The following is a 12,079-nucleotide window of genomic DNA, read 5'->3' as shown; positions in this document are numbered from 1 at the left end:
TGTTGAAGTTGAATGATTGGAATACAAAAACAACATTATCATATTTATACACACACAAACACACAAATAATGAAAAAGAAAAAAAAAGAAATAATTATGATTATTATTAGTAATATGAATTCGATATCAATATTTTTTTGATTGGATATGGACTATTTTTGTCCAGATTCGATAGTTTTGAAGTAATCTATTTAAGGAAAATTATTATTTTTATTTTTTATTAAATATTTTTTTAATATAATTCTAGTTTGGTTTTTAAATAGATAGAGAAACAAATAAATTTTAAACTATCCAAAACATAACAATTATATTATTTGGTAGAAATATAAAATGAAATTATATATTATTTTAACTATTTTATTATTTACCAATTTCTGTTTGTTTGTAAATTCAGCAACTTTTAAAAATGACAAGTTCTATAGAATTACCAAATGCGATCCAAATCAAAAGTGTAAATACACGTTTAGTTTGGTAGGTGGAGAAAATCTGGGATCAGACGGAGAAAGTGGCTCAGGTAAAATCCACGCAGACTCTATCAAATTCGATGATTCATTCAACGATACTTTTAGAACTGCCCGCCAACTAGATGAATTACTAGACACACCGGAGACACTTGTTGTACGTGGCGTCTTCACCAAACAACTCAGAAGCTATTCATTCACAATAGTCGATCTCTTCAAGGAGTTGCCACTTCCCGATTCATCGGCAGCTCCACCAGCAACTGGAAAACTCTACTACCTCCAATCGAATGTATTACTATGTCGATTTGGAAACTGTGGATCAATGGATGCCGTCAATGTCAATGATAAAGACGATGTGGTTGCAGTGAAAGATTTGTCCGATCCCTATGTAACGATCGAGGGTTTCGATGGCATTTGGTATCGTGATGCACTCACCGATCGTCGTATAATGATACAGATCGAGCCAAACACCAATATCAAAGTGGTGAGATCGTATGCACAGATTGTAACTGGTCATGCTTGTCGTGTTTCCGGTAACCTCATGTGCAGATCCGACCAAACACCGGTCTATAAACGTGATGAATACCTTTGTACACATCCAGATGGCTGTGTAGATTCACCAAAGTCATGTGACGTTTCTACTCTCCAATGTCCAGCTGGATACAAGCATATTTCTATTCCAATGAGACCAACTGGTTGCAAAGTAAACTATTGTGATCCACCATTCTTACATTGAAATTAATCAATCAATCAATCAATCAATCAATAAAAAATAAACTGTACATACATTTTGTTAATTAAAAAACAATTCTATTACAAAATAAATAAAGATCATTATTATTCTGATTCTTTGAAGTAACACATAATTATGATCAACAAGGTGTTTTTTGCAAAACTAAAAAACTATTAGTAATTAAAATTTAGATCTAAAAACTTTTATAAAATTTAAACATTTTTAGTTTAATAACTTATATTTATTTATATATTAAGAGATAGATAGTAGTATGGAATATCCAGAAGTAATACCAACAGAGTTTGAAATAGAGGAGAAAGCAAGTGGGAAGAGACAAAAACAAAAAGTACCACTACAACATGGTCATAGTCAATTGGATTGGATGAGATTACAAAAACAACCAGCAGTTGCAACTGCAGGTACAACAACAACAGCATCAGTAGCTACCAAACACAAGTTTAGAAGTAATGCACCGATCACCATTGAAGAACTTAAACAACACTCAACACCTGAAGATGCATGGACTGTCTACAAAGGAAGAGTATACGATATAACACCTTATTTCACTTATCATCCAGGTGGTGATGCACAACTAGCGCGTGCTGCTGGTAAAGATTGTACAAGAATGTTTGGTAATTATCAATTTACTACTATATTATAAAACAATTAACATAGTGATCATCTTTAATTAACTTTTAATATTCACCAATATAGAATTTAGACATGGTTGGGTAAATTTCGAAGCGATGATGGAGAAATTATGTATAGGATATATAGAACAACCAAAATAAAATAAAAACAACAACAAAAACAAATGTATATTATAATATAATATTAAATTAATAATGTTTGTTTGTTATCTTTTTTATTTTTTTGTTGTTTTAGTTAAAGTAATGTAAAGTTGTTATTGTTATGTTGTTGTTGTTGTTGTTGATGCTATTGTGAATAATAATAATAATAATTAGTTTTCTGATTGTTCTGATAATCTCTTTTGAATTTCATCAAGTGATGCTCTAGTTAAAACAAGGGTGTCCTTTTGGAGTATGGAATATACGTTCAATCCACGCTCGGGCAACAGATCGATACGCTTAATGTTGAATCCAGCGAGACTGAGATTCGAAGAGATCTCCTTGTCGACCAAAAGCGAACGTCCCCATTGCTCTGGCAACAGTGTATCTAAATCTTTAGTCTTGTGTGATTCCAACTCAAGATTCTCAACGATAACCAATTTATTTTGTGCCAACTTTGTTGCCAATGCTACTTTGAGACCAAGTCTACGAACCTTTTTTTTTTTTTGTTTTAGATATAAATTTTGATAAATTAATAAATAAATGTTATCGATTGATTATAATGTTTGTTTTAAACAATAACAACCAACTTACCTTCTTTGGTAATGAAAAAGAGTGATCTCTTGGTTTTGGTGGGAAAGCTCTGGCACCACCTTTCATTTGAATGGCGTGATTTGTACCTTGACGAGCACGACCAGTACCTTTTTGTGAAAATGGTTTCTTGTTTGTTCTATCTATATCACCCATATTCTGTGCATAATGAGTACCTTGCATTGCTTTGGCTCTTTGCCAACGTACGATTCTATGTAAAATATCGACTCTAAAATTAGATTAAACATATGTATGTAATATAATAATAATGTTAATACCAAAAAATTTTAAAAATGTTCAAAACTTTGATTGGTTTCAACCGATCGATCGATCGATATGAGAGCGATTTACTTGAACTGAACATATATAATGTATATTCATTCATTAAATCAATCAATCTATCAAATCGATTGGTCAATCAATAATATTCAGAACTACTAGCTTAAAAAATCTGATCTTACCTCAATGGTACAGAAAAAATACTCTTTAATAATTGAATTTCACCGACATTCTCTTTCGATTTGAAATTGACGACTGGTACTGAAAATGATGATGTTAAAATTGAGTTTGGATTGAAGTGTTCTGAAGTGGAGGTAGTTGTAGTCGATGTGATGCTCTGTGTGTTTATATTCTCTGAAGTTGATGCACTTGATGTATATGTTCTAACTTTATATATATTATTGTTACTTTTATTATTATTTCTATTGTTTATATTATATTTATTTAAAGAAATGCTGCTGCTGTTGCTATTGATATTGAATGTTGAGAAACTTGCAATGACACCATTCAAACTGCTACTGCTACTACTGCTATTTCTGTATAAGAGTGATCCAACTGATCTAACATTGGAAATTGATTTCATTCCAATCATTCTTATTGTTATTATTGTTGTTTATATTCTTGTTATTATCGCAATAATAATAAAAAAATTAAAAAAAAATTAAAAAAAAAACAAAAAACTAACAACAAACAATTAGTCGAAAGTATTGATCACTCAGAGCAGCATAACCCAATCAATCGTACAATGAAAAATAAAATTCAAAAAAACTCACCCAATTTTTCAACGTTACTGATAGTAAATGATCGCATTTCACTCTAGTGAAAAATTGCAAAAAAAAAAAAAACGAAATAAACTGTTTACACTCATATTATTCTGTAAAATTATTAAATTGTATTGATATATTAATTAATATAGTTGAATAGATCAAAAGAAGAATGTCTAGAAATGGTGTGTGGCAATTGAAGAAGATGTGTATCACATATTGTGAACACTCTGGTAGCAGCAAATATATTAGGTATGAGACTTAAAATACTGATGAATCATGATGATGATGATGTTCTTCATTAGACTACAATAATATTGACATTACCTTTTTATGATATCTCTATCTATATTATTTTATAATTTTAGAAACATTTTACCAACAGATTTTATTAAATTTAAAGAAGCTAACCCACAGATCGAGTTTGAAGAAAAGGTTGTCAGTGGATGTCATCCATCTGTAACTGCTACCTATTGTAAATATCAACAACAAACAAACCAACTAATACTCAAAGAACACTCTATGGGATAGATATAGTAGAAGTTATAAATGATATATATAGGATTAGATTAAAGACAATTATAGTGCAAGAACTCTAGATATGACAATATTCAAATTGAAATTGAAAGATAGTAGATGTTCGTTCGACAACATAGTGTTGGAATATCAATCTTTATCAGTATAATTAGCAACTATATCGATATATCATAGAAGTGTTTCTTTTGAAGATTAATATAGTTGAGACTCTGAATCAAACTAATCAATATTTATACCCACAATTCATTTAGTATCAGGAAAAGAAAAGTTTTTACCATTGCGTGGAAGAGAAGAAGAAAAGATTATTAAACATTTACAGAATCTAAGAGATACATCTGGTTTTAAACCAACAAAGTTTGGTGATCGTTATATTAAAAAGACAGATACAATTCAAGGTTTATGGCATCCTTTCTTGGATCTAAAGAATGCACAACAACAATAAATATATATATAAATAAATCAATTATAAAAGTAAAAAGTAAAAGATATTATCGATGATTTATTCATTCATCATACGCATCTGCAATATCACAATAACATTTATCTTTAAAAGTGTGCTGTGTATAACCCCCAACCATTCCACTTGAAATTTGGTTTTTTTTTTTTTTTTTGACGTGCACCAGATAATATCGGAGAGATTATTTGAAATTGAAGACATTAAAATTAATTAATTAATCGGTTAAAATATATATTGTTGTTGATCATATGATCTCTAAGTTTTATTTTTGCAAAAAAAAAAAGAATAAATATATATTCAAGAGTTTATTGTTGCTTTTACCAATTTAAATTTTATAAGTTTAGATAAAAATAACTAAAAATAATGGATAGTAATAATAGTAATAAATTTGTAAACCTATCACATGTATTGTTACAAGAGATATTGAATCATTTGGAAGATAATATCGATCGAGTGATTATGACTTTTGTTTGTAAGAAGTGGTTTGCTGAGAGAGAATACTACTTGACTTTCAATACAAAGAGTGTTCCAGTGACATCGATAGAAACATTCAAACACAAACAGATTTTGAGTTCTCATTTGAAACAAATGGAGTACTCACTCAACAGAAAGAAAAAATGTACTGCAATGATTGTAAAGGACGCCGATGAAGGTTCGATCTACAGTTGGCTGAATATCGATTACTTTGTGTTGGTGGGACAACCGATTCCAGACAATGTCTATTTAGTACAGTTTGGCGATGGCGTCAACGTTCCACTGGAATCACTCAACATTCACGAGAATGCTAACATCACTTGGATGCGATTGCCACCCTCATTCAACTATCCACTCAGTGCCAAAGCATTGCCAAAGAATCTAAAGTCACTGTTCTGCGGTAAGAGTTTCAATCAACCCATTAGAAAAGGCGACTTGCCCGAGACACTCGAAGAGCTGTCGATTGGCTACGACTTTTATTACTCTCTCCAACCAGATACGCTGCCAAAGAGTCTGACCAACTTGTCGCTAGGTCACCATTACATCTGTGAACTTCTCCCGAATGTATTGACTGAGAATATCACTACGGTTACGAATATACCATTGACCTACCTACATATGTTACCACCTACGGTCACCACTGTGCGACTTATCGGTCTAAATGGCCAGACTCTCAAAACAGGATCAATACCTTCGACGGTTACAGACCTTGACTTTGGAACACTTATGAATCAGCCACTCGAGGTTGGAATGATCCCATTCGGTGTAACCAAGCTGAATCTAAATAGAATGCTACAAGTTAACGATCCGGTGATGGGAACCATTCCAGAGTCGGTCATAGAGATAGACTTTTCTTCGTTGAACAAACCAGTGCCCATTGGATTCATTCCGTCAAAGGTGGAGAAGATTGAATTCTCCATTCTGTTTCAATCGCCACTCGAAGTAGGTGTGTTCCCTCAGACCTTGAAGCACTTGGTCATGGGTGACGCCTGGAACCATCCGATTCAACCTGGACTGTTGCCGGACAGTCTTGAGTTTCTTCGACTCGGCTCAAACTTTAATCAGCCACTTGAGGTGGGCTCTCTGCCTCCAAACCTAAAGACGATAAGATTCGGCTATAAATACACTCATCAACTACCAGAAGGATGCTTACCATCCTCTCTGAAACGATTGCTAATCGCACATCCAGACTTCCTCCACTCTAACCCGGTTCAATCTCTACCAAAGTCGATTACAACCATTGAATATACCTATGGATACGGAACACTTTGTCGTCGTGTCTCTGACGATCATTTCCTATTGCTCGGTGAAAAGCTAAAGAGTAAAATAACAGATCATTCAATGCTTATAGATTCACTTATTGAATTTGAAGATAAAAAAATGATTTGGTCAAGATAATAATAATAAGTTATATACCAACACAATGCATATATATATATTTAAAATTAAACATGTTTGTATTTTATTGTAATAAAACAACTTTTTTAAAATTAGAATCTATCAATTGGTGATAATATACCAAACAATAGACAATTATAGTGTTCTATCGATTTATATTACAATCATATCTATCATTGATTACAGAAATTTAATTTATATGAAAGACATAATAATTTAAATTTTTATTCGATAGTTAACAAATCAGCATATTCTTTTGGTACATTATTAATGACAACTCTTCCATCGTATGACAGTGAAGCGAAAATAAAATTACTTGTTCCCCAGCAAACATTGTAAACACTATCTTCATGCTCTTCAAATGTTTTAATAAGTTTATCTTCTTTTCTTTTACTATATTTATATGTATGTTAGTTTGTTAGTAAAATTAAGGGAAAATAATAATAATAATAATAATAATAATAGTATTGATAAGTTACTTTGTTTTACCACCAGTAGAGGAGATATGTGATGAATGTGATGAATGTGATTGTTGTTGTTGTTGCTGTTGTTGTTGTTGTTGTTCGTTAGTTTGACCTTCAATGGATGGACTAGAGTTTGAGGTGATATCTTTGTTTTGATCTTGCATAGCGGATGAGATCGAGTAGACATGCCATAGATTAACAGTATTATCGCTACTAGATGTAATAACCAACTGATCATGATATTTATTGAACTTGGCATTCCAAATCCAATGATTGTGTCCAGAGAACATCTTTACAGGCTCCTCTGTATAACGTGTATCCCAAAACTTCAACTTACCATCATCACCTGCCGACAATAATATATATGGTTTGTTTGGATTGAAATCGATATCTCTAATCAATTCACTATGTGCTTTATCGATCTTGAATGATTCCCTATATGTTTTTTTGTTGTTGTTGTTGTTGTTGTCGTTGTTGTTAATTTCAATATGATCTCTGTTATTTTTTTTTTAAAAACAACTTACTTTCCACTTCTAAAATCCCATCCTTTGATATTAACATCGTTTGCAGTTGCCAATTGATTATTTATATTTGGATTGATCGATCCTGCTGTCAATTTATTTAATCCACCAAATGATTTAACAACCTAAAGTATCATAATAATAGAGAGAGTTAGCGAATTGTTTGGGAGGAATTAACAAAACAAAACAAAACAGACATACAGATGGAGTATTATTCTTAATTGACCATAATCTAATGGTTGAATCATCCAATGATATAACATAGTCGTCTGTCTCTGAAGGATCACAAAGAATTGGTTTGATCATTCCTTGATGACCTTTGAGTTCGAATAGCTCTTCGAGAGTGGTCGATTCGTGGTTCATCTTCCAGCAAGAAGAACGGTACTCCGTACCAGTATTATACACTGTGAAGAAGGAGTCGGCATCGTAGGTGCAAGAGGTGATCGACCAGATCTCCTTGGGATGCGAGAATATCGAGACGAGACCGATTCCTTCATTCTCTTTCTCCTCTATCAATCTAACTTCATTCTCTTCTTTCAATGCTTGAGTGCCCACCAGGAATCGATTCGAGTCTTGATCGGCGCCAATCAATGAGATCGCTCTTGACTTTAATGAAATACCATAGACATTGATCGCTCCACCCGACTGTACATTTATACCAACATTATTACTATTATTATTAAACATATCTTTTATATATCAATTGAAGATCAACTATATAAATCTGACAAATTAATAAACAAAAAAAAAAAAGTAATTTAAATTTTGATTTTTTGAAAATTTTCATTTTTTTTTTTTTTTTCCAAAATCCAGCCCAAATACGATTTGATTTTCACCAAATCTAAGAAATTAATATTACTAATATTCCAAATCAAATAATTAAATTTAATCTTATCATTTAGATTTGAATTTTTAAGTTTTGATTAAAATTAAAAAAACTGGAAAACAAAAATTAAATATAAAAAAAGTCAAAATAAACTGTGAAGGAATTGTCAAGACAGAAGAAAAACTGAAATTTTTTTGCAAGGGGGTGGAAAGTGTGGTGTCGATAGAAAAAAATAAAAAAATTGTTTTGAATTTTTTTAAAAAGTTACTAATTTTTTATTTCTCAATTAATTTTTACGTTTATTTTTATTTTAATTATAATTATTTTCTTTTATTTATTTATTAATAAAATAATAATAAATATATATTTATATAAATATAAAACACTTTTTATTTATTTATATAAATAAAATAAAATGAATAATAATAAAAGAGTATTAGAAGAAGAACAATTGCTCATAAACTCAAAAGTTGAAGAAAATAGCGAGGAACAACATGTTGAGAAAAAAGTGTATGTATTTGGTTTTTTTTTGTTTTTTTTTCTTTGTTTTTTTTTTTTTCAAATTTTAATAACTTTGTTTTGTTTGATAAATTAGGAAATATGAAAATGGAAATGAGAGTGTTAGTGGTGGTCAGCTTTCAGAAATTGTAAATAATCATCATCATCAGAATGGTGATGGAAATAATGATAAATTGGATTGCAATAGTAATGAAGACGACACCAATTACGATGATCAGAATCATGTTGGTGGAAATATAGAAAACAATCTAAATAATCTAAGTAATCATAATAGTGATGTTGATATTGGTCAGGAGATGCACGAACATCTGGCGAGTGAAACATCCGATGGCGAAACCATAGTAGAGAGTACCGACTACAATGAAAACGAAGACGAAAACGACGAATACTATGACGATGGTAGCAGTAGCGAACCAGAGCATGATAGCGAGACCGAAGCAAATTTAAAGTTGGCAGTCGAATCCAAGTTGGTAGACGATCAACAGGAACTCTTGGATGTTGCCAGAGCACTAATATCGGAACATATTGAAAAAAATAGAGTTTTAGGAGTGGATCCAACTAAATTTACAAAAGATTTAGGTTTTGTAAGTATTTATAAATATTATATTAAATAGCATTTTCTTCGCAAAAACAATTTTATTAATCTATAATAATTTAATTTTTAAAATTAAAGAAATTGGAATTGGAGGAAGGTGAAGATGATGTGTGGGGATTGATAAAATCCTATTTGACAAAGAAAAAAATAGCATTGCATTTGTTTTGTAATTATATCAAGTATAAACAATTTTGTCGACCGTTCCGAAAGAAGCTCCAACATATCAACTCGTTGGAAGACGCTGTAAATTTAATATCGAAATGTAAAAATATTGTTGTTGTGACGGGTGCCGGTGTCAGTGTTTCCTGTGGAATTCCAGATTTTCGTTCCAAAGGCGGTGTCTATGATACCATCGAGAAAAAGTACAATCTTCCAGAGCCAGAGTCGTTGTTTGATATTCGCTATCTCCGGGAGGATCCCCGTCCATTCTTTGAGTTTGCCAAGGAGATATATCCGGGCAGCCACAAACCGTCGCCAACTCACTACTTCTTGAAGAAGCTGGACGAGCATGGAAAACTACTGCGAAACTACACACAGAATATCGATACACTCGAGCACATCGTTGGAATAACCTCAGAGAAGCTGGTGAACTGCCATGGATCATTCAAGACTGCTACATGTGTCACCTGTAATACTATGGTGGAGGGAGCAGCACTTCGAGATACCATCATGAAGCAAGAGATTCCCTATTGTGTAAATTGTAATAATAATACATCGTTTATGAAACCAGACATTGTTTTCTTTGGTGAGAATCTGCCGGATCGCTTCGATCAGTGCGTTGGACTGGACCGCGACAACGTAGACCTACTCATCGTCATGGGATCATCGCTCAAAGTCCAGCCCGTTGCACTTATACCAGAGATTCTGGATTCAAAGATCCCACAGATTTTAATTAATAGAGAGATTGTCGGTCAGCCTCACGAGTTTGACTATGTATATTTGGGTGATTGCGATAATTTTGTCAAGGAAATTGATAATAAAGTCGATTGGACAAAATCATAATAAATAATAAACTCTAAATATATAATATAATATAATATAATATAATATAATATAATATAATATAATGTAATATAATATAATTTACCAACTTGAATATTATCTATCTATTATCTATGTTGAAGGTTTTTATAGATCAATAAAAACAAAATGAACTTCACACAAACAATTCAATAATAGTCAGAGTCGATCGGTGGTGATTGTAAGAATGTCTTTTTACTCTATAAACAATTATTATTATTATTTATTAAATTTAGATTAGTAAGCTAAACAATATCTATCAATATATATATACCTCTCTCTCAATTGACATACCATTTTAATATCTAATATTTTATCTATAGCTTCTTTATGTAGTACTTTATCGGTTAATTTGAAATCCATCCATGGTGGTAATCGCTCTTTGAGTACACGACTCATCTTTTCCTTTTGCTATGTTTCCTCCAATGTAAATTGAATAATATTAATAATAGCACCAACCCAACATAAAACCAAACAATCAAATACTTCATAACAAACAACAAACAACAAATAAATAAATAATACAGCAACGAGCACCATTCAATTTAATAGTGTTACTATCATTATTATTATTATCATTGTTGTTGTTGTTAACAATTGCTGGTTGTCGAGTCAGAGGAATAAAGAAACCCTAATCGACATCACCACCACGAAAAGATTTAGTCTATTTGATAACTCTTTAAAACAACGAAGACTCTTTTTCAATGTTTATCTGCACTGATATCATTGTTGGAGAAGAATTTATAAAAAAACTTTAAAATATACGATTTTATAAATAGAAAAGAAGAGAAACAAATGATTAAATTACATATTTTGACCCTACAGAAATTATACTCATTTTTATTTTTATTTGATTTGTATTTAATAAATTCAGTTAACTGAATTATTATTGATAAACTTCCATTTGCTAGTATCTAGCAAAATCTTTTCTTTTTTTTTTATTTTATTTAATACCTCAAATTTCAGGTTTTTATATTAACCTGCTATTTTATTTATTATTTACAGTCAGTCCATCAGTATAACTTTACTATTATTATATTATATTTACTATTCTGTGTTAAATAAACCTACATGTATAACAGTATAAGTTATAGATAGAGTGTTCTATATAGTAATTAATACAAAGTTTTTGTTTTTTTTTTTTTTTTTTTTTCAAAAAAGGATTTGTTGACTCATGATCAGCCAACAAATTGCAGGTATTGATTAACCTGTTAGTTCGTGTTTTATATTATATATACATTCTCACACAGGCCGTGAGAAATAGCCAATAAAATATTATTATCGTTATTATTATTGTTTATAGATTTAGACTAATCATTTAGTTATTATTAATTAATAATTTGAGTAGTATTAAGATAGAATAGATCTAACAGTAGTTGTGTGTTGATGAACAACAGTATAAAGTGGTGGCACGTAGTTGGAAGGATTTGGATTCCAATCAGATTTAAATTTAAGTGTTATTGCAGAGCAATCGACAGAGACTCCTTGGGAGATAGAATTAGCGATTGTGAAGTTAAGCTTGTGGTAATTGGCACCGATTAATTTGTAATGGGTGACTGCTCTCTTGACGGTATTTTCCAGCTTGTATTGGGTACCATCACCAAACATTTTACAGGACAGCGCCTGCCATAACGAATGTACAGATAGAAACA

The 12,079-nt window shown here is 31.2% G+C and overlaps 9 protein-coding genes across 9 annotated transcripts; 5 read left to right on the top strand and 4 right to left on the bottom strand.

Annotated features, from left to right (window-relative positions):
• Nucleotides 1–330: 330 nt before the first annotated feature.
• On the top strand, nt 331–1,197 carry PPL_07149 (uncharacterized protein; the record flags this gene model as incomplete). The annotated part of the gene is made up of 1 exon (XM_020577990.1): nt 331–1,197. One exon carries the CDS (start codon nt 331–333, stop codon nt 1,195–1,197), a length of 867 nt encoding a protein of 288 aa, XP_020432438.1.
• A 268-nt stretch (nt 1,198–1,465) lies between these two features.
• Nucleotides 1,466–1,985, top strand: PPL_07148 (cytochrome b5-like heme/steroid binding domain-containing protein; the record flags this gene model as incomplete). Its single annotated transcript, XM_020577989.1, has 2 exons — nt 1,466–1,826; nt 1,909–1,985. 2 exons carry the CDS (start codon nt 1,466–1,468, stop codon nt 1,983–1,985), a joined length of 438 nt encoding a protein of 145 aa, XP_020432437.1.
• Nucleotides 1,986–2,155: 170 nt separating this feature from the next.
• On the bottom strand, nt 2,156–3,444 carry PPL_07147 (50S ribosomal protein L4; the record flags this gene model as incomplete). The annotated part of the gene is made up of 3 exons (XM_020577988.1): nt 2,156–2,476; nt 2,577–2,802; nt 3,035–3,444. 3 exons carry the CDS (start codon nt 3,442–3,444, stop codon nt 2,156–2,158), a joined length of 957 nt encoding a protein of 318 aa, XP_020432436.1.
• Nucleotides 3,445–3,788: 344 nt separating this feature from the next.
• Nucleotides 3,789–4,595, top strand: PPL_07146 (L51/S25/CI-B8 domain-containing protein; the record flags this gene model as incomplete). Its single annotated transcript, XM_020577987.1, has 3 exons — nt 3,789–3,868; nt 3,985–4,091; nt 4,405–4,595. 3 exons carry the CDS (start codon nt 3,789–3,791, stop codon nt 4,593–4,595), a joined length of 378 nt encoding a protein of 125 aa, XP_020432435.1.
• A 378-nt stretch (nt 4,596–4,973) lies between these two features.
• Nucleotides 4,974–6,482, top strand: PPL_07145 (uncharacterized protein; the record flags this gene model as incomplete). Its single annotated transcript, XM_020577986.1, has 2 exons — nt 4,974–6,026; nt 6,312–6,482. The coding sequence occupies 2 exons, from the start codon at nt 4,974–4,976 to the stop codon at nt 6,480–6,482; spliced, it is 1,224 nt and encodes a 407-aa protein (XP_020432434.1).
• Nucleotides 6,483–6,706: 224 nt separating this feature from the next.
• On the bottom strand, nt 6,707–8,154 carry tssc1 (WD40 repeat domain-containing protein; the record flags this gene model as incomplete). Its single annotated transcript, XM_020577985.1, has 4 exons — nt 6,707–6,875; nt 6,962–7,441; nt 7,471–7,592; nt 7,669–8,154. The coding sequence occupies 4 exons, from the start codon at nt 8,152–8,154 to the stop codon at nt 6,707–6,709; spliced, it is 1,257 nt and encodes a 418-aa protein (XP_020432433.1).
• Nucleotides 8,155–8,708: 554 nt separating this feature from the next.
• On the top strand, nt 8,709–10,409 carry sir2C (SIR2 family NAD-dependent protein deacylase; the record flags this gene model as incomplete). Its single annotated transcript, XM_020577984.1, has 3 exons — nt 8,709–8,803; nt 8,889–9,396; nt 9,486–10,409. The coding sequence occupies 3 exons, from the start codon at nt 8,709–8,711 to the stop codon at nt 10,407–10,409; spliced, it is 1,527 nt and encodes a 508-aa protein (XP_020432432.1).
• Nucleotides 10,410–10,576: 167 nt separating this feature from the next.
• Nucleotides 10,577–10,826, bottom strand: PPL_07142 (uncharacterized protein; the record flags this gene model as incomplete). The annotated part of the gene is made up of 2 exons (XM_020577983.1): nt 10,577–10,627; nt 10,722–10,826. 2 exons carry the CDS (start codon nt 10,824–10,826, stop codon nt 10,577–10,579), a joined length of 156 nt encoding a protein of 51 aa, XP_020432431.1.
• A 563-nt stretch (nt 10,827–11,389) lies between these two features.
• Nucleotides 11,390–12,035, bottom strand: PPL_07141 (uncharacterized protein; the record flags this gene model as incomplete). Its single annotated transcript, XM_020577982.1, has 4 exons — nt 11,390–11,410; nt 11,499–11,531; nt 11,666–11,737; nt 11,799–12,035. The coding sequence occupies 4 exons, from the start codon at nt 12,033–12,035 to the stop codon at nt 11,390–11,392; spliced, it is 363 nt and encodes a 120-aa protein (XP_020432430.1).
• Nucleotides 12,036–12,079: the final 44 nt, after the last annotated feature.

Source organism: Heterostelium album, assembly GCF_000004825.1.
Source record: "Heterostelium album PN500 unplaced genomic scaffold PPL_scaffold6, whole genome shotgun sequence".
NCBI lineage: Eukaryota > Evosea > Eumycetozoa > Acytosteliales > Acytosteliaceae > Heterostelium > Heterostelium album.
Note: the sequence above shows the minus strand (reverse complement) of the source record. Positions and strands in the feature narration are given on the sequence as shown.